We start from the raw sequence: 20,759 nt of genomic DNA, 5'->3' as shown, positions 1-20,759 counted from the left end.
TTTTTTCCCATATATATTTCCCACGTCCTTCCCCTCTAATTTAACCTTTCAATAAAGATAAATACAATTTAGGTAATAAATCCCCATCAACTGTTTACTTACCAAACAACAGTTCATTCAAGTGGGCACTTTCTGGGCTGTTATGGAAAACGCCAAAATAAAAAGCCTATTAAATTCAAGTTAGATTCTATCTGTCATGTCTTCTTTGTCCAAAACAATTACTATGGAAGAAAATTAAGCCTAGCAATGCCTCTTATTACAGAGGTGGTTGCTATAAAAAAATTTTATAGGAATTTTATGGCTTTTCTATGTGGTTCCTAATAGAGTAAATAATTTCAACATGTTCTAATCTGAATACAGCGGATTTCCTCAAACATTATTGAAACAGTAAATATAAATAAAACAGAGGTGGTGAAGAAAGGAAATAAAAAATGAAAAATGAAAGGAGATACAGATAGACCTCACTTGTTTGTATTTTGTGAAGTTAAAAAAGATGATAGCAAAGACAAAAGGGAAAAAGGATTAAAATCTAAGGACAGCAAACATAAGCAACTTTAAATACACACAATCCTGAAAGAGAACCTAACTTATTTGCACTAAAGTTGTGGAAAATCTGGTTCAAGTTCAAAGTAGGTTAAACTTACTTTCAACTTCTTATCACTCTGACTATTCAGCAAAATGAAAATAACCTCACAGACAAAGAGTTTTCATAAAACCTTCTTTCTCATCTTCCCCTAGGAAATTCTCTCACTAGAAGGAAATTTGTTTTTGATAGTCCTTATCTTTAGAGATTCTTTAAAATTCATGAAGGTCTGGTAAGACAGGAGAGAGTAAAAACAGCTGTTTACAAGGAATTGTGATGTTATTTGCTATAGGGAAAAGTCAGAATCACGGAATTAAAAGGAATCTGAGAGTTTATTTCCTTAGCTTTTATTAACACTGTAGATAAATTTTTGACAAGTTATGAAACTTACAGACTTAAAAATTAAGGGCTTCAAATTATGACAATATTTAATACCATAATCTTAACTAAGATTTTAACAGCATGTTTAAAAATTCAAAACCACAGTTCCCCCAGGAAGTGTAACTGTTACCATAAAAAGAAAATAATAGGGGTAATCACAGTCATTAAATTTATTAAACCTGATGCTGTTAGTGACCATAATGATCTATTATACTTTTGTTCTCTCATTAAAGAAGTCGTAGACTATTCACTACTAAATTACTGTTTAACTGGTAAACTGAGGCAAAATACTGAGTAACTTGAGAAGTCACAAGTGCAAAGTCCATAGCACAAAATTACTGAACCACGGTCCCTCTTTATGTACTTTTCCAGATATAATTCAAAATGAGCAAAAGGTGATTCTAAATTCCACATATATTGACTTTTACTTTGCTTTTCTTTTTACTTGAAAACTCTTTTCATACATTGCCACTGATTCAATTTCACCTGTAGGTAAGGAATACAGAACTCATTGTGCGAAAAACAAACCAGAATGTGAAAACAGAGAAGTTATCAGATATACAAGGGAGGGAAACAGTTGACTGAAAAACACTTTAACCACAATACTTTTTTTCTCCATCCTGAAGGAGGTATTTTGAATATTTCAGCTACCATTTCTTTCAAGAAAAACTCTACAGTTTCCAAAAGCTCCTAAGTTGAGAACTTACCTGGTTCATCTGAATGCTGAATTCGGGCTTTTATTTCTGCTAAGCTGGTCTCCTCTTGGGAGACCAAAGCTGCTGCCCCTTCCTCTGTGTCTTCTACCTTAGTCACGGTAAAGTGCGGCATTGTTATAGAAATCCTGTGCTGTTTCTGTAAACTTCCTTCCAGCCTACTTTGACTGCCTATCCCCGCCTTGCTGTGCCTCTTTCAGACTCTGATCACTAACTACAAGAGACTAACACTGGGAATCGGGAAGTACTTTCAGCTCACGTGACCTACAACCCAAGGGAGTGGAACGCTGGAAGACACGCCTTCCAGTGTTTATCATTCATTTAAAAGGATTAACACCACACCCCTTGCTTATGATTATTAAGTTCAAGAATCCCAAGAACTGTTTAGGCTACTTTCCCAGAGCCGCCAAAAGCAAGAGAGTAGGCAGAATTCATCAACTGAAGCCTACTGTGTACTCACCCTCTTGTTTCCTTATTTCCATCCCTAGGCAAGAGTCATGGTCTCAACCTTTGCCCTCATATCTCACACACCAGAAAGATCAGGGAACAGTTCATTTTACAAACTTTCCTCTTTAAAGACTGGCACTACATCAATTTAGCAAACAAAATACAAACTGTCTGTAATTTTCTGCTGTTGCTTTATTTCAAAACATATGGAAAACAGTGATATAAATCAATAGAAGTTTTTTCTTATCTTTCAGAGAACATTCATCAAGTATTTAATGAACACCTACATATTTTAAATGAGGCACAGTTCTAGACACTATAGTGTATATAAGGATATCCAAGAAGAGATGTTAACTTTACCAAAAGTCTAAGTTTGTTTAAAAGAGTATAAAATATTTTTAAAGGGAAGAATTCAGAATTTTTGGTATTGGACAGAGTTAAACATCTGTTTTAAAGAAAATATATCCAAGAACTCTCCCTCCCACGCCCTGCCTGGATTAAGAGGTGCACAGTTCCTTCAGCACACACTTAACATACTTAACTCTTGGTATATTTTATCAGATAATTGTATCCGGTTCTCGGTTGATTACTTAACATAGAGTGTGAGACCCTATCTCTCCACTGAGAGGAGGGAGTTTAGTAATTGAGCCCTGGGTTAATTTCCATGTTGATGATGTAACACAAGGGTTTTGTTAGTAACACCTGACAAGTAAGACTGCCCTTAAATTTAACAAAGAAATTATGGTTTATAATCCTCATTTATTCAAATATGTACCTCTAAACCAATAGTTGTTAAAGACCTACTTTGTGCTCTTCACTAGAAACTTTTCATTACGATCTTATTTAATGAGGCTAAAGAATTAGCCCAAAGTAACACAATTTGTAAATGGTGAAGCCCAATTTAAAAACTTCTGATACCCTTGTTGGTAGGCAGCATAGAAGAAGTTTTATGGTCAAAGATTTCAATATTATAGTCTGGTACCAAATTCTTTCAGTGCCATTGAGTATTTCCAATAGGATCTTACCTTTCATATGTATCTTATAAAGACCTGAATTACAACTAATCTTCTATAGTTGATGGACAGAAAAAATGACATGTTTAAATCTGTGCAGTGTTTACACATATCTATGTGCAAATGTTATTCTGCTACTTCTCTTCAAAAATTTCCCCAAACTAAAAAAGTAGGAAGGTAATACATTCCTGATAATCTACAATAGGGGTAATTTATTTACAACTTGATGCTTTGGTACCACAGAAGTCGGCAGTTTTAAAACAGTTCTCTCCTAGAGTTGACTGTAGATAAAAGTGCAGGGGCATAAAAAATTGAAGACAAAGTTAAAGTAGTACATAAAAAGCTGAGGGTAGAGTGGTAAAGCTGAGGTGTGAGGTGCTGTGCATGAAGCGAGGCTAGCTAGAGAGGATGGGATATAAGAAATAGCCATTTAAAGTATAATAAACTACCACAGTGAAGCACCACTATGCATCCACCATGATGACTAAAATTGATAAGACTGACATTACTAAATTTGGTGAGAATGTGGAACAGAATAAACTTTCATACACTATTTGTTACTGAAGTATAAACTGGTTCATCCAGTTTGAGAAAGGGTCCGGTACTTTCCCCTGTAACCCAAGAACTGCACTCCTAGGTATTCACCCCCAAAATGAAAACATAGTTCCACAAAACGACTTGTACAAGAATGTTAATAGCAGTTTATTACTAATAGCCAAAAAACTAGAAACAACCCAAGTGTACCTATTTCCACAGAAGAATGGATAAACAAACTATGATATATTCACAGAAAGAATTACCATTTCAGCTATAAAAAGAAATGAACCAGTGATACATGCAACAATATGGATGACTCTCAAAAACATTATGCTAAGTGAAAGAAGTCTTAAACAAAAGAGTACATAATATACGAATATGCTGATAAGGCTTTAGAACAGGTAAAACTAATCTATGGTACAAAAAAAACAGGGCAATGGCTGCCTCTGGGAAGATGAAGGTGAAGATTAACTGGGATGGGACATGGAGAACTTCCGAGTGATGGTAATATCCTACATCTTGATAGAGTCTACAATTCCACAGGTATATGAATTGGTCAAAACTTTGCCAATGTTCACTTAAAATGTGTGTATTTCATTGTAATGAAAAGTTACCTCAAAAGAAAAAAATCTGCACACAAGTGTACTGAATTCTAATTAATATGTATTTTGAAGTATTTGAAGTATTTGGAAGCGAACTAATGCCTGCAATTTACCTTGAAATGCATAAATAAGGTGGATATGTGACAGGGTAAGTATAACAAAATGTTAATGGCAGGCCCTGGGTAGTGGGTATATGGGTATTTACTAGAAAGTCTTTAAACTTACTGTATATTTGAAACTTTTCATAGTAAAATGTTAAAAAATACAACGAACTTACACCATTATGAAAATGAATAGGCAAGTCACAGACTTGGAGAAAATATTAACAAAACAAATACTTGACAAAGGACTTGTATCTAGAATATACAGAAATCCCCTACAACTCAATGATAAAAGGTCAAATCAATACGAAATGGGCAAAAGATTTAAAGAGACAATTCACAAAGGAAGTTATACAAATGGCTAATAAACATTTGAAAAAGTGCTCAACATTATTGGTCATTGCACATTAAAATCACAAAACTGTTGGCAAGGATGTAGAGCAAACAGTGGTGGGAATATAAAATGGTACAACCAATCTAGGAAAAGATCTGGCTGTTTTTAATAAATTTAAACATATATCCACCCTTTCACCCAGCAATTCCTCTTCTAGGTATTTACCCAAGAGAAATAAAAACATAATTTAATAAAAAAGCTTGAATAAGAATGTTTATAACAGCTTTATTCATAACACCCCAATAAAAAACTCAGGTATGTCAATAGGATAAGGAAACTGTTGAGTAATAGTTATGCAATAGACTCAACAATAAACTGGAATGAACTTACAGATTCAACAATATGGATGAATCTCTCAAAAGCAAAATGTATTATAAATTATATACTACACATTAATTATATGTATACTGAAGTGTTTAGAGGTGAAGCACACTGATGTCGGCCACCTACTTTGAAAAGCTTCAAAAACAGATTAATGGAAGTGATAAATATGTGATAAAACAAATGCAGCAAAATGTTAATTACAGCATCTGGAATATAAGGATATTATTAGGTGTTCGCCACACAATTCTTTCAGCTTTTCTGTATGTTTGAAAATTTTCTTAATAAAATGTTGGAAAAAAACACAGTGAACTTGAGTTCACTGAAATCTAAAGATCTTTGGATCTAAGTATAAAGCACATCACTTGTGGGTCAAATTGTTTCACATAAAATTTAGGCAGTTGCATAAATGCTTATCCAAAAGTTTGATTTCAGAATGTTGAATATTGTTTGAAACAATAGTCTTCAAACAGTTTTGAAATTTTTACATTAAAAAAAAATCTATAATATTTTTAAGTAGTAAGATAAAGGCCAGGATAAGGCAAAAGGGCTTTTATAATGGCATTACACCATTATACATTAGGCCAAATATTACACATATTATATATACATATAATATTATATATATTATACTTATTTTACTAGTTTCAGTAAAACACTGTGACTATATTATGTCTGCTTTCAAGAAAAGCATGCACATTCTTTAGAAGAATGGGTCTACTTTGGGTAATACTTTGAAAGTGAAATTTACCATGCCATAGTACCCAATTACTTATTTTTAATCAAAGCTAACAAGCCATGATAGCCAGTGTTTTGTTTTATTCCACCCATCTATTAAATAAAGGCAAGTTAGATTTAGAGAAAAGATTGGAACAACGAAGAGAAAGTCAATGGAAAGTTATTTTCAACATAAGGATTCTCTAACAGACTATAATACATTGTTATATCATGAAAAACCACACAATTTTAGGACAAATCATTTATGTATTTCCTCTGAGAACTGCACTGTACAAAAGCTATGCAAATAATCGAGAACACAATCTCACTGCTCAAATGATTCTGAAAAAGAATCCAATAATTCATGCTAAAAATGGATGCGATGCAAGAAAACTTCTATAAGTGAGCAGTAATAAGCAAAATCCCTGAAATTAAATAGCTGCATATTTTTAATACATGAATTTTACTGAATGTCATTATGTTTATTCTTGAGGCTCTTATAGATATGACACTGAGGATTTAGTAACATGTTTAGTAACATTCTTTTTTTAAAATAAAAAATGAAATTAAAGCTTGATCAAAGGCAAGATAGACATAAGCTGGATAGACAAAAGCTGGAAAGACATAAAATAGAACAGACTAGATTTCATGAGCACACACACTGTAGACTTAATTCATTTTATCTGTCTATACCTTTTCAAAGAATTCTCTCTCAATCTTTCTCTCGCACACATCATAAAACAAGGTTTTATCTAAGTACCTAAGTGCATGTGCACGTGCACACACACATATACACACACATACACCCAAGTTCAATGGCAGTGCTGAGCAAAGAACAATGGATTCTGATTTCGAAACAGATTCAAAGCTTATGAAGCTCTCCTGAACTCCTGTAGGTTGAAGATACCATTCCGAGTGCTTTATCTACTATTGAGATCTAGTCACATTAAAGTTAAAAGTATAACCAATTAATAGTTTTGTGTTTACAGTATCTGCTTTATTAGAAATGATGTTTTTACAAGAAATAGTAAAGAAAGTGGAATCTACTTCCAAGCAGTTGCTTTAAATGTAGTTAAGTTATAATTTCAAAATATTTAGGGCAGACATCTTACTGAATCATCACAACCACTGGCCAGCAACTAAATATAAGTAGAAACTATCTACATTATACTTTAATTTTCCTGAGCAAAATAATTTTCTTAATCAAAGTAAATTTAAGAACTTTGAGCTACTGAGGTTATGTTTTGTCCTCAGTTGTGAACCTTTCATACTCTCTATTCTATAAATCATTATAACAATAAATCTGTAATAATTCATCCTATCGAGAGAGATGTGTTTTAAGAGGAAAAAGAAATTTCTTTAAAATATCTGAATTATAACTTCAGATGTGGAGTTATATGGAGCGGAAAGAGATCATACGTGCTAAAGCCACAATTCTTGAGGAAAATTTCACACTTGCATGAAAGACTAATCCTCTCCCCTCCCCTATTCCAATACTCATGCTTCAAAGATAGTTGATGGCTGGGTACTTTAATTTGATAGCTATGTTAGCCACTTTGGCTGCTGACCCAAATACTAAAGGAGGCATCATCAAAAGCCTTAGCGTACTCAGAGCCCTGGGCTTCCACTGTTAACACTTTTCACAATATGGCTACTCTCTACATAAGGCTGTCCATCTCTTTCATTAGTCTAATATCATTACAGCCCAGGTATGATAGAATCCAAGAATCACCAACCAAAGTCTAATGGCAGCTATTTAATTTCTGATGTATGACATTTTCGTTCTTTTATTAACAAATACTTGCTAGTTGGACTTCTAATCAACACTACAGTGTATAGAAAATAAAACTGATATTAAGCAACATGTTGTCAAAACTTGAAACATGAAAATGCAATTCAAAACAAAATTAGATTCCTGGTTAATTTTCAGATAGAAAAGTGTTCTTATAAGTTATTACTTCCTTCCTTGCAACAAAACACTGCTAAACCAGGAAAAAATAAATCAACAAAACATTTTTTTACATGCAGTCTAGGGAGTAAATTAGTCAGCTGTGAAAATAAGCATTATTTCTGGACATTAAAAAGAAGTTTAAATATTAAATGCTAATGCTCTCAAATTAGAATAAAGATGAATTTCTGGTAGATTCAATTTCTCACAGCTCCTCAGAGAGAAAATGTAAATATGTATAAGAGAATTTTTAACTTACTAGTGTTTTCTTTTTTTAAACTAGCAGTATGAAAAATGAATAGCCTTATCCCAAAGTAAAAGTAGACTTGTCTGGTAAAATGGAGGAAATTTAGGTGCCAGTTTGCTGAAAATTAAAGCTACCTACCAAATGGTTCCTACTGTAAAAAGATGAATGTTATCAACTGAATATCTTGCATGAATTTCTCAAAGCTGTTAGAAACATAATAAGGCTTAGCAAAGAAGTAATAGAAACACAAAGCAGAAGTTGCCACTGATTAATTTAGCAAGGAAACTGGAGACTGAAACCTAGTTGAGCTAAAATAACAGGAAATTTTAAAAAGAAAAAACACTAAAATTAGGATTAAGACCTAAACATACCTGTTATTTCCTTATTATTTAATGCAGCTTTTGTTTTCTATTTCTGTGCTTTTCAACTACAAAAATTTCAGTTTTAAAAGGAAAAAACAGTTTCATCTCTTACACTTTTTTCAGTTAAGACATCTAGATAACTTCAAAATTTCAGGTTTTGCATAGCCTCTCAGATTGACTTATTTATAATATTGACTTGATTCTGAAATTTTAACTGTAAATTCCACTAATGGTTTTACAGTAGCTTAAAATTCTCCGAAAGAAAAATGCACCTGAATGTCAGAAATGTTGAAAATATGATAAATATACACCTTAGAACTGAGCAAATATGGTAATATTTTCTATTAATCAACTATTGAACTTCTGCAGTTAAAGCAAGGTATTGTGTATGTGTGTGTGTGTTATGTGTATATGCTGTATGTTCTGCAGTTCTGTGATCATATCTTCACATTTAATTGCTGAGTTTCTACAAAATACACCAAAGCACTAATCACAGAGTGTTAATGGGAATACATCTTATTGTTTCCTCATTTATTTATAACACTTCATTAAAATAATACATTTTTACACATTCACAAAATAAAATGCTTTCATAATTCATACAATATAGGTCTCCACACTTTCATACCTACTGTTAAGAAACGTCACCAAGAACTAAAACACATATAATTTGCGTTATCGTGAGTCAACAAGCCCACCAAGTGCAGCTGTGCAGACTGTGTCAGGCCTAAAGGGGAGAGAGCTGGAGGCTGAAATCCAGTTTGCCCTTTTCCAGTGAAGTTTGGAAAGGGTGCCTTTTAAGATCTTGCTAGTCCACAAATATTTTATTTGGCAGAAGGGAAAAAGAGTCCTCTATCCAAAAGTTTGCAGCATAGTATCGTCCTCCTAGGTCTTTACAAACTGCCTTAAAAATCAGCATTAGAAACATTCCCCTTATTCTAACAGCCTTAAAATGAGAAATCATGATTTTTATGAGTTTCCCACGTCCTTAAAAGTGTCTTCTTCTTTCTTTTCCATTCTGATACAGGTAATATTAAAGCAAAGCTTATGAGAATTTGGAATCAAGAAACATGCCACTAATAGGAAAAGGATAAGGCCTCTGGTGGAAAGAATTAGTGAGGACACAGAAGAGACCACTAAAGATCAAAAATGAAGCAATCACTTTACCAATCACTGATATTTAATCAAATTATCTAGAGCATTCTACAACACTCTATAAAAGTCCTTTCTATTAAAGCACCTTGATTGCAGTTCAAATTTTTAAAATTTTTTATTAAATTTTCAAGTAAACATAAATGTATAGAGAACAGTAAAATGAATCCTCATGTACCTTTTATCCCAATTCAACAAATTATAAATGTTTGCCAATCTCGTTTTGTCTATTTCTCAACTTTTTTGTGTATAGGGGAATATGTTTCTTCTGTAAATACATTAACATGAAACTCCACAGATAAGGGCTTTACATTACCACAGTTATAATATACATAAGTAAATTCATAATAATTCCTTAATATCATTTAATACTAAGTACATGATCACATTTCCCTGATTATCTCAGTGTCTTTTTACAGTTGTTTTGCTCACATTAGGATCTTAACAAAGTTCACACATTGCATTTGGTTGATATGCTTTTTATCTGTAACAGCTTTCCCTCCCTTTCCATCACTCCTCCTCCACTCCAGGCCATTTATTTGTTGAAGGGTCTAGTTATTCAATAAAATTTCCCTTATTCTGGATTTGGCTGACTGCTTTTTGTGGTGTAAAATAGCATATTATAAAGTTTAATTATTGGCTATGGAGTATGGAGAAGAGGGGAAAAGAGCTGTGGTTTATAACCAAAATGTTTCAGACAGGTGTTACTAAAAACCCCTTTAAAAAACAATCTATCAGAGGATGCTATCGGGTGAGCTAAGAAGGCACCAAATCTATTTATTTTTATAAAACTATCCATCTTATTACCTTATACAATGTTTTGGCTCACTATCAGAGTGCCAAAGTGAAATTGATAGTACTTGATAAGCATGTAATATGAAAGGTATATTTAAAGAAGGGTAATAGTCACCTGTGACTACCAATACACTGTAATTCACTTAGTTTAGGGCAAAAGTTTTTTTTTTAAGTATTTAAAAAGTACATGGTACTTTGAAACATGTTCTTATGGTAAAATAAAAGCTTTTCAAGTTTCTTAGTCAAATATTGTTCTGACTGAACCCTAGCCTGAGAGTACTGATGAGACCTACCAATAATACATAGAATTGATGGATCAGCTGAGTAGGCTAAACGTCCATGTGTAATGTAATGGTTCCAAGTGCAGATTAACATTCTGTAAGACTCACTGATATTTAAAGAAAAGCCTATTGTGCTGTATCCACTTGGTGAACTTCTTCTTATCCTTCAAAGTCTGGCTCAGGTGGGAAAGTGCTTCCCATGCATGTAGCCTTAATCACTTTTCCCTTTTGAGATATGGTCTTCAACTCTGACTTTACATAAGAATAAGCTGAAGAGCTTTTAAAAACTACTGATATAATATGATTTCACTTATAAATGGAATCTAAGAAAAAAAGAACAAATTAATCAAAAACAGACTCATAAATATAGAGGACGATCTGGTGACTGCCAGAGGGAAGGGTATGGGGGGCTGAGAGAATGGGGCGAAGTGTTAAAGAAGTATGAATTAATAGTTGATAGATGGTCACGGGGATGGGGAGCATGACATGAGGAACGCAGTTAGCATTAATGTATGGCTAGGTGGAGAGGCAGAGGAGAGAAAGCAATTTAGGGGAATCATTTTATAAACTTTATAAATGTCTAACCTATGCACTGTATACTTGTAACTAATAAAATAAAAATTGAAAAAAAATACTGATGCATTAACACCTATTATTTCCAAACTATTCCAAAAAATGTAAAAAGAGGGAAGGCCCCCTAACTCCTTTTATGAGGCCACCATTACTTTGATTCCAAACCAAAGACATTACACAAAAAAAGAAAACTATAGGCCAATATCTTTTATGAACACTGATGCAAAAATCCTTAACAAAATATTAGCAAACCGGATTCAGCAATACATTAAAAATATCACACACCATGCTCAAGTTGGATTTATTCTTAGGATGCAAGGTTGGTACAATATCTGCAACTCAATTAATGTGACACACATTAACAAATTGAAAGATAAAAATCATATGATCCTTTTGATAGATGCAGAAAAAGCATTCGACAAAATCCAGCATCCACTTATGATAAAAACTCTCAGCAAAGTGGGAATAGAGGGAACATACCTCAATATAATAAAGGCCATATATCACAAACCTACAGCTAACATCATACAAAAGCATGTTCCTTAAGATCAGGAACAAGACAAGGATGCCCACTTTCACCACTTCCGTTCAACATTGTATTGGCAGTCTTAGCCAAAGCAATAAGACAAGAAAGAAAAATAAAAGGTATCCAAATTGGAAAGGAAGAAGTAAAACTCTCGTTATTTGCACATGATATAATATTATATATAAAGAACTCTAAAGATTCCACCAAAAAACTGTTAGAACTGATCAACGAATTCAGTAAAGTAGCAGGATACAAAATTAATATTCAGAAGTCAGTGGAATTTTTAAACACCAATGATGAACTTTCAGAATGAGAAATTAAGATAATAATTCCATTTACGATTACATTGAAAACAATACCTGGGAATCAAATTAACCAAGAAGGTAAAAGACCTGTTTTCAGTAAATTATAAGTCATTGATGAAATAAATTGAAAAAGATACAAATAAATGGAAGCATATATCATGCTCAGGGGTAGGAAGAATCAACATCATTAAAATGGCCATACTCGGAAAATATATTTGCAAGCAATGCCTCCAATGAGGGCCTAATATCCAAAATATACAAAGAACTCATAAGACTCAATAACAATTAAAAAAAAAACCAATGATCCAATCAATAAATGGACAGAGGACCGGAACAGACACTTCTCCCTAGAAGACATATAAATGGCCAACAAATATATGAAAAAATGCCCAACATCACTCGCTATTAGGGAAATGCAAATCAAAACCACGAGATACAATCTCACACTTGTTAGAATGACTATAATCAACAGGACAAGTAATAATAAATGTTGGAGAGGATGTGGAGAAAAAGGAACCCTCATACACTGCTGGTGGGACTGCAAGTTGATGCAGTCACTATGGAAAACAATATGGGGATTCCTCAAAAAACTAAGAATTGATCTACCATATGACCCAGCAATGCTTCTACTGAGTATTTACCCCAAAGACTTGACCATGGATATCCAAAAAGATATTTCCACGCCAATGCTCAAAGCAGCATTATTCACAGTGGCCAGGACATGGAAGCCACCGTAGTGTCCTAGGATAGATGATTGGCTAAAGAAGCTGTGGTACATATATACAATGTAGTATTACTCAGCCATAAGAAGAGATGAAATACTGCCATTTGTGACAAACTTTATGGACCTCAAGATAATCATGCTAAGCGAATTATGCCAGATATAAAAATCACATGATATCGCTTATATGTGGGAAATAAACCTAAAAGTAACAAAGGAAAATGACATACAGGGACTCATGGACAATGGACTAGTGGTTACTGGGGAGGGGGTGGATAAAAAAATAAAATGTTAAAAAAAATAAAAATGTCTAGATAAATAAATAAAATGGCCATACTACCCAAAGCAATCTATAGAGTCAGTGCACTCTCTAGCAAAAAAACCAATGGCATTTTTCAGAGAGCTAAAAGAAATAATCCTAAAATGCATATGGGACCATTAAAGACCCTGAATAGCCATAGCAATCTTGAGAAAGAAGAACAAAGTTGAAATTATCACACTACCTGATATCAAACTATACTACAAGGCTACAGTAATCAAAATAGCATGGTACTGGCATGAAAACAGATACACTGATCAATGGAACAGAATAGAGAACCCAGAAATAAATCCATACCTATACGCTCACTTAATATATGACAAAGAAGGCAAGAATATATAATGGGATAAAGACGGCCTCTTCAATAAATGGTGCTGGGTATATTGGACCGATATATACAAAAAAGGGAAACTGGACCACTTTCTTACACTATATACAAGAAGAGATTCAAAATGGATTAAAGACTTAAATGTAAGACCCCAAACCATATAACTTCTAGAAGAAAACATAGGCAGGAATCTCTGTCATTGCTACCAGTAATTTATTTTTGGATCTATCTCCTCGGGCAAGGGAAGCAAAAGAAAAATAAACAAATGGGACTACATCAAACTAAAAACTTTTGCAAACAAACAAAAAAAAAAACCCCAAAAGACAACTGACCGAATGAAAGAAGATATTTGCTTATGATACCTCTGATAAGAGGTTAGTATCTAAAATATATAAAGAACTCATACAATTCAACAACAAAAGAATAATCCAATTAAAAAATGGGCAGAAGACCTGAATAGATATTTCTGCAAAGAGGAAATACAGATGGTCAATAGACACATGAAGAGATGCTCAAGGTCGCTAATCATCAGAGAAATGTAAATTAAATCTACACTGTGACATCACTTCACACCTATCATCAATAAATCAAAGCACAAGAAGTATTGGTAACGATGCAGATAAAAGGGAACCCTCATACATTGTTGGTGGGATTGCAAATTGGTACAGCCACTATGGAAAACAGTCTGGAGGTTTCTCAAAAAATTAAAAATGGATATACCTTTTGACCCAGCAATTATACTTCTGGGTATTTATCCAAAGAAAACCAAAACAATAATTTGTAAAGCTCTATGCACTCAAATGTTCATGGCAGCACAATTTACGATAGCTAAGAAATGTAAGCAACCTAAATGCCCCCAACAGACAATTGGATAAAGAAGTCATGGTTCATACACACAACGTACTATTACTCAGCCATTAAAAAAAATGAAATCCTACCATTCTCAATGACATGGATGTCCCTAGAGGTTATTATGCTGAGTGAAATGTCAGACATAGAAAGATAAATACCATATGATTTCACTTATATATGGAATCTAAGGAACAAAAAGAACAAACTAATCAAAAACAGACTCACAAATACAGAAAACAATCTGGTGATGGCCAATGGGAAGGTGAGTTGGGGAGTTGGGAAAAACAGGTTAAGTGTTAAAGAAGTACAAAATAATAGTTGATAGATGGTCACGAGGATGGGGACCACAGCATAAGGAATACAGTAAGCATTAATATGATAGCTAGGTGGACAGCCAGAAGACAGAAAAAGCAATTAGGGGGGTCGTTTCATAAACTATATAAATGCCTAATCAATGTAATGTATACCTGAAACTAATAATAAAATAAAATTAAAAAGAAAAACAAAAACAAAAACACTGATGCAATTAAATCAGAATCCCTGGAAATGGGGCAGAGATATTTTCTAAAAAGGTTTCTAGATCATTCCAATATGCAGCCAGATGAAGCATCACTGCTCTAGCGAGTACATTTTACTTGCTTTTATCACAATATGTTTTTAATTTTTGTTTATATTTCTGTCCCTTTTTTATTCTGGAAGATTTTCAGCTCAATATGTATTTACTGAATACAAGATATGCGTCATCATTATTCTAGGTGCTGAGAATACAAAGACAACTTTGTGTCCCTGTCTTCAAGAAGCTTACAGCCTAATTCAGAAAGATAATATGTAAACAAAATAACAAAATTAAGTGAAATAGGTGCTGCTATAGTAATAGCCTATATAAGGGATATAGGGACATTAAAAATTAATCTACTCTCTTTGGGATAGGGTTGAATCAGAAAAGGTTTCAGAGAAGGTGACTCCTTGAAGGAGGGACTTAGCTAAATTATTTTTGCATCTCTACCACCTAATACTCCTCCATTAAAACTTGGTAATGGCCAGCCTCAAAGTTGGTATTCTTAGAGCTCCTTGACTCAATTGGCTTTTACTTTTACTCCACTTCAGAAACCTACTCTCAAGGCTGCATGCTGTATCATGTTAACACTGGAACCAGCCCTCCTCTGAAACAATTAACTCCAACATTTGACTGACCACAGTCTTTAATCCTCCTGCATTTTTCACAACCATTTTACCTCATCCAGTCCTCTCATCTCTTAGAGTCTCCATTTTACCTCAATTCATCATTCTCCTTTGCTGTATTTTTCTATTGTATTTTTTAAAAAATTTGCTGTATTTTTTTCTTTTGTATTTTGCTGTATATTTCTATTGTTGCATTTATCATATGGCATCATAATTTATATGAAAATCTGTTTCCTTTCTCTATTAGCTCATAACTTTTCTTAGAACAGTTATTGGATTCTTTTATCAGTCCTGCATCCTTAACCCGGAACAGGACCTGACCCATAAGTGCTCAGTAAATGTTTGGTAAAGGAATGGATAGCGTCCTCATCATTTTAACCACTATGCCATGAGCTCTCCAAAGGCAGAAACTGCATATTTCCTATAATTCCCACCAGAGTGACTGACACATATCAGAGCCTCAGGGAGCATTTATTGAAATGTAAAAAGTTAAAATGTATTTAAGGCTGTATAAGACATGTTCCCTGCTCTTTTTTGGTATTATTTTAACCATTGTTTAAGATAACCAAGTAGTCATGAGGCAAATATAAAAAATACCCATCAGAGCAAAGGCAAAATGATATATAGAAAGCACTGGATTGAAGTCAGGAGGCCTGTGCTGCAGTCTTGGTTTTCATATTCTGTGATCTACAAAACAAACATCTTAGTAAGCCTGTTTCCTTGCTTATTAAAATGGTGTTTGAACAGAATTTGATTCTTCATCATCTGAGGTTCCCTAACATGCCATGCCTCTTAAAAATTTTTTTATTATGATAGTGATACACGCCCAATATAAAAACTGTAATGCCTTTCTGAATTATTTAGATAAGGGAAAATTCCAACTCTCCACCCTATTTTCGAAACTCTCCAGATGTCCACTCTCAACAGTTCCTTCTGTATCTTTAAGACATTCTTCATACCTAAGCAAGTACAGTGCTAAGATTCTTGATTTTATTTACCTAGTGGACAGTCTCATAAATTCTAATGGAACCCTGATACAATGAAAGGAGAATAAATACTTTGATAGCAGAAAGATAATTATCTATTCGAAAGGCCAACAACAGAAATAAAATTCAAACACAGAAATAAGTATTTTAAATTTCATGTATCACCACCCCCCTTGGTTGTGCAATGTTATATGAGTAAAAGGCATATATTATGAGAAAAGACACTTAAGGGGGTAAGCTTCTCTACAGGAAGAAATGTGGGACACATGGGAATTGTGGGGAAAAGACTGAGAATCATACCAATATCACAACCACAGAAAGGTGTAAAAAGGGCCAAAAAAAAAAAAATCACAGAATTCTGAGTATTAATACAGCAAACAATTCTTAAATACACTTTGAGCTTAAGGATAGAGCAATTGTCGCAAAAGAAGTAGTTGTTTCCCTATACTAACTTCAGCCTACAAACAAATGTAGGTTAACAGTATGTCCTTGATTTTAACAACAGCATCCTTTGAAGATCTATGTGTGAAAAGGGCATGCACATATTATGAAGCTAAAGGTGAAATGATTATATTTCTAACCAGTACCTTCTAACAGTGGGGCAAATGTATCACATGATGACAGTCATCATAAGAATTTTTTAAAAAGATATAAAAAGTAGGTCATTGGGAAAGTAGGAAATTAGTTTCCCAAGAATATAGGGGAATGTGTGCCTAACAGCTGGACAATTAATTTCCCCTTCATCTGATACAGGAGAGGATTTAAATATGAAGGAATGTGTTAGATAGAGAGTAAAGCTTTAACTTCTGTACTGATCCAAAAACCAGATTTCACCTAGACATATCCCCAGTTTTACCCTTATAGTGTAAAATGATACCACTCTGCACTGTAAAGAATGCTTATAGGTAGGAAGAAGTTTGGACAAGGACCCTGTTTTGCAAGGCTAACACATTACAGATATAAGTCCACTTTTTAAAATAGTATACAAATACAATTCCATAACATATATGTTAAATCTCTAACAATACTTAATTATAAATTACCTAATGACAATTACAGCAAAAAAAAAAAAAATTCACCCAATATTATAGTTTTTACCTGGTATTTTTACAACCTAAATAGAGTGCAATAAATAAAAACTAAAACTACAATTTAGAATTAATTTGGAGAAAGAGTAATACATTATCTTTTATTCCATAATATAATTTTAACACTGTGGTATACATTGTAAAGTTTGTCAAGTTGAAAATAGTTAAGTCTAGGAACCAACCTATAATACCTCCATTAAAAAAATTATTAGTAAATGATATGTGAATTCTAGGACTATAAACTTTACCAAATCTACCTTGTCTCCGGACATTAAAAAAACACAAACAGAATTAAGGAACTAAATTCATTCTGGTTTCCTGCACCCTTTAGGTTAGGAGGAACAGTATTTCCTGACACCAGAAAATTGTTTTCACAAGTCAGTAGTTGAAACTATAGTTTTCGAATTTGGGCAGAATTTCATTTTAAGAGTCTTTAATAATGAGAATCTTAAATTTTCATTACCAGACATATCTACATTAGTTAGAATACATAACTAATATACAAAGAATATAAAACTAAATATATAAAGCAGTACAGTTTTTCTCAAACTTCACTACTTTGTAGTCCAAAAAATATGACCTCTCCATTTTATTCATTTCTCTCTTCCATCACCTCTTCCCGGTAAATCCAATGAAAACTTCCAAGCCAGCTGACACAAACTAGTTCAGGAAGCTAAAAATCTGCAGTGATCAATCTAAGCCAGAAGCGGCTTGTGTGCTACTTCCTGACTACAAGGCTCAATACTCGATATATTCCATTTAAAGTTCAAAGTGAAAAAATTATGTGGGAATCAGACCCTGAAAATCTCTTTAGAATTTTTCCATTCAATATAGTAGCACACTGGATCTACCCAGCCTCATCCAGTGATCTTAGCTACTTGAACCACTGTCTCTAAAATATAAATTTTTAAAAAGAATTTTCTGATACAATTTGTCAAGTCTTTGTAGGAAAGCTAATACTAAGATATGATCAATATTTACTCCTTGTACGTGGCCAGCTGTAATAGAGCCCCAAAGCTAGGTCTCTCCTGAATTTTACAATTTAGGATTCTCTGCCTTGAAAAACGATTAAATTTTTTACCATGCATCCTTAACCAAATTACTCATTTCAAAACTAAGGAAGCAAAAATGAGGAAGTCAAAACATACATCTACTTTTCTTCTTGCCATGTACCTTCTCATATGCCAGATTACTATTGCAGAGAGCCACTATGCTAACCATGATTCCAAAGGGTTCCTAAGCATCTCAAAAAGAGGTACCTTGGTTCCTGATGATTATTGTACAATGGAAAAATGATCTCCCAGGAGACAGTCATCTTCCATAAATAAGCCAGCAATGAAAGTATTCTGTCATCTGTTTCTACTTACCCTCAGTAACATCCTGGGGGTTAGAAGTCCGGTCACTGGCTGGATCCAGTGCAACAGTTGCCAGTGAAGTGGTGGCTCCAGACATCTCACTCATAGGCTCACTACGGCTTGTTTCAGGCACACTTTCCCGGGAGCTAAATCTTACTCGGGAACTAGATCGGGAGCTGAGGTCCGGGCTGGTGTCTGACAAACCTGGAATATCATCAATCTTTGTTGGTGTCACCATGAACCGAACTGAAGCCATCTTGGTGGTGGTTTCTGGAGGATGCATTTTTCTTTTTCTTTTCCTTTATAAGGGCAAAGAAAAAAGGAAAATCCCGCAAAATCCTTCCTCCTACGCTAGCTGCTTTAATCACAAAAATCGAAAACTTTAAAAAAAAAACAAACCTCAATTACCTTGATTTATAGCACACGAAAAGCCCCAACCAAATAAGAATCCTTATATTCAGAATTCAAGCAGACTGTCCTAGGAAGTGCACTACCAGTAGCTGAAAAATATTTAAGAAAAAAAAAAAAAGACAAAACGGTGCCTATCTCCTGTAACTTCGTTCCTTTAGAATGAAGAGCTATTTAGCTCTCCCTCCTGGTCCAGGGCTGAGGGCTCAGCGACATGGTCTTAGAGAAGCAAGTGAAGTCTTTCTCCTCTCGACCCCCAGGTTTCGGCTGAGGTAGTTAGTCCTTTATCTGGTAAATGTCCCACGGTTCTAGTTGAGCAAAGTGCGCGCAGGCCCACCCTTACCATGCAAATATAGCATAGATCAGATTGCAAAACGGTGTACTCCCGGCCACCTGTTGTACATCAGGTGAATACCCCACAGGTCTGGCTGGGAGGAGGTGTGTGTAGAGCCACCCGAGGTTTTTGAGGCCGATAATCCACTTGGATCTGGTGGGAGAGGTATGCATGCATAACGGGAAAAATATCCCACACAGCTGGACGGAGAATAATGAGACAAGAGCGAGCAGAGGATGCAGGGCAGAGCAGATTCCTGCCTCTGAGAGGTCTACGGGGGTGGCCCGCCCGCCTGCTCTTCTGGCAGAAAGGTCCCTGGGAACTGGGAGGAGGCGGAGAGCGGATCGAGACACCTCGGACTGCACCTCAGGGTCGTGGCAGGTCGTTGCTAGTCCGTCGAGCCCACGTCTGCTCGCTGGGGTTCGCCTGCGTGTGACAGGACCAGACACCCCTTTGCTGGGAGTCGCTTTCTCCCCTACCGGGTCTCTGGCGCAGGTCAGACCCTTGCCGTTCTTCCTTCGGTTCCTAGCAGAAGAGAAGACGGCCTCGCAGGCTGGCCCTGACTGATCAGGAGGGGGAGGCGCGGATGAGAGGAGGTGGTCGCAGGTGCGGGAACCCAGCGCCAGCTGATGCGGGGTGCGCGCGCAGCTGTTGTTTACGAGCTGGTAACTGTTTCAGAGCCGCAGCACCCGCAGGAGGGCTCAGGCTGCCGGGGAGGGCGCCCCCTCCCCGGCCAGACGCCAGGGTAGCCGTTACGTGACCTCGCCGCTCCCGGCCCCGGGCCTGGCGGGCTCTGCCCACGCCGCCGCAGCCCCTCCCTTCCCTCCTGGCTTGTTCCTCATTCGAGGTTAACGGTCCGAAGAGAAGAGGGGGGAACGTTCGGAGGGCGGAACCGTCCTGCGAGCGCCAGAAGCCCCGCCCAACCTCCGCCGCCCTCAAGCTGACGGAGGAGGATGCGCGCATGCGCTCGTCCGAGTCGCAGCAGCACTAGTGGCGAGGGGCGGGGCAAAACGTGGGAGGCCCGAAGCACGACGGGAATTGTAGTTGGATGTGGGGTCCTTGAGCCGTAGACGAGAGCAATTCCTTTATTTCTTGTTCCTCTTGTTTTGCATCAACTCACTCTGAAGGCATCTCTGGGAGCAGGCGTTGCCCCTTGCTCTTTAATAGGAGCGTCTCTGAAAATACCAT

General features: G+C 35.5%; 1 protein-coding gene across 5 annotated transcripts in view; it reads right to left on the bottom strand.

Annotated features, from left to right (window-relative positions):
- SLC12A6 (solute carrier family 12 member 6) overlaps positions 1–20,457 on the bottom strand; it is an 83,205-nt gene extending 62,748 nt beyond the window's left edge. Inside the window, exons 1-2 of one of the 5 annotated variants that reach the window (XM_016160809.2) lie at positions 19,238–20,456; positions 18,842–19,128 (exon numbers count right to left, since the gene is read on the bottom strand). In XM_016160809.2, the coding sequence (XP_016016295.1) occupies positions 18,842–19,112 (271 nt within the window). In that variant the 5' untranslated portion in view covers positions 19,113–19,128; positions 19,238–20,456. Of the gene's footprint in view, positions 1–102; positions 138–1,671; positions 4,818–18,841 lie in introns of those variants that run through there. The other 4 variants (XM_036218151.1, XM_016160810.2, XM_036218150.1 and 1 more) reach the window with 4 other exon arrangements.
- Between the last annotated feature and the right edge of the window lie 302 nt (positions 20,458–20,759).

The sequence above is a fragment of the Rousettus aegyptiacus genome, unplaced genomic scaffold (genome assembly GCF_014176215.1).
Source record: "Rousettus aegyptiacus isolate mRouAeg1 unplaced genomic scaffold, mRouAeg1.p scaffold_m13_p_3, whole genome shotgun sequence".
In the NCBI taxonomy this organism is placed as follows: Eukaryota; Metazoa; Chordata; class Mammalia; order Chiroptera; family Pteropodidae; genus Rousettus; species Rousettus aegyptiacus.
The sequence above is the reverse complement of the archived record's forward strand: the minus strand, read 5'-3'. Positions and strand labels throughout refer to the sequence as shown.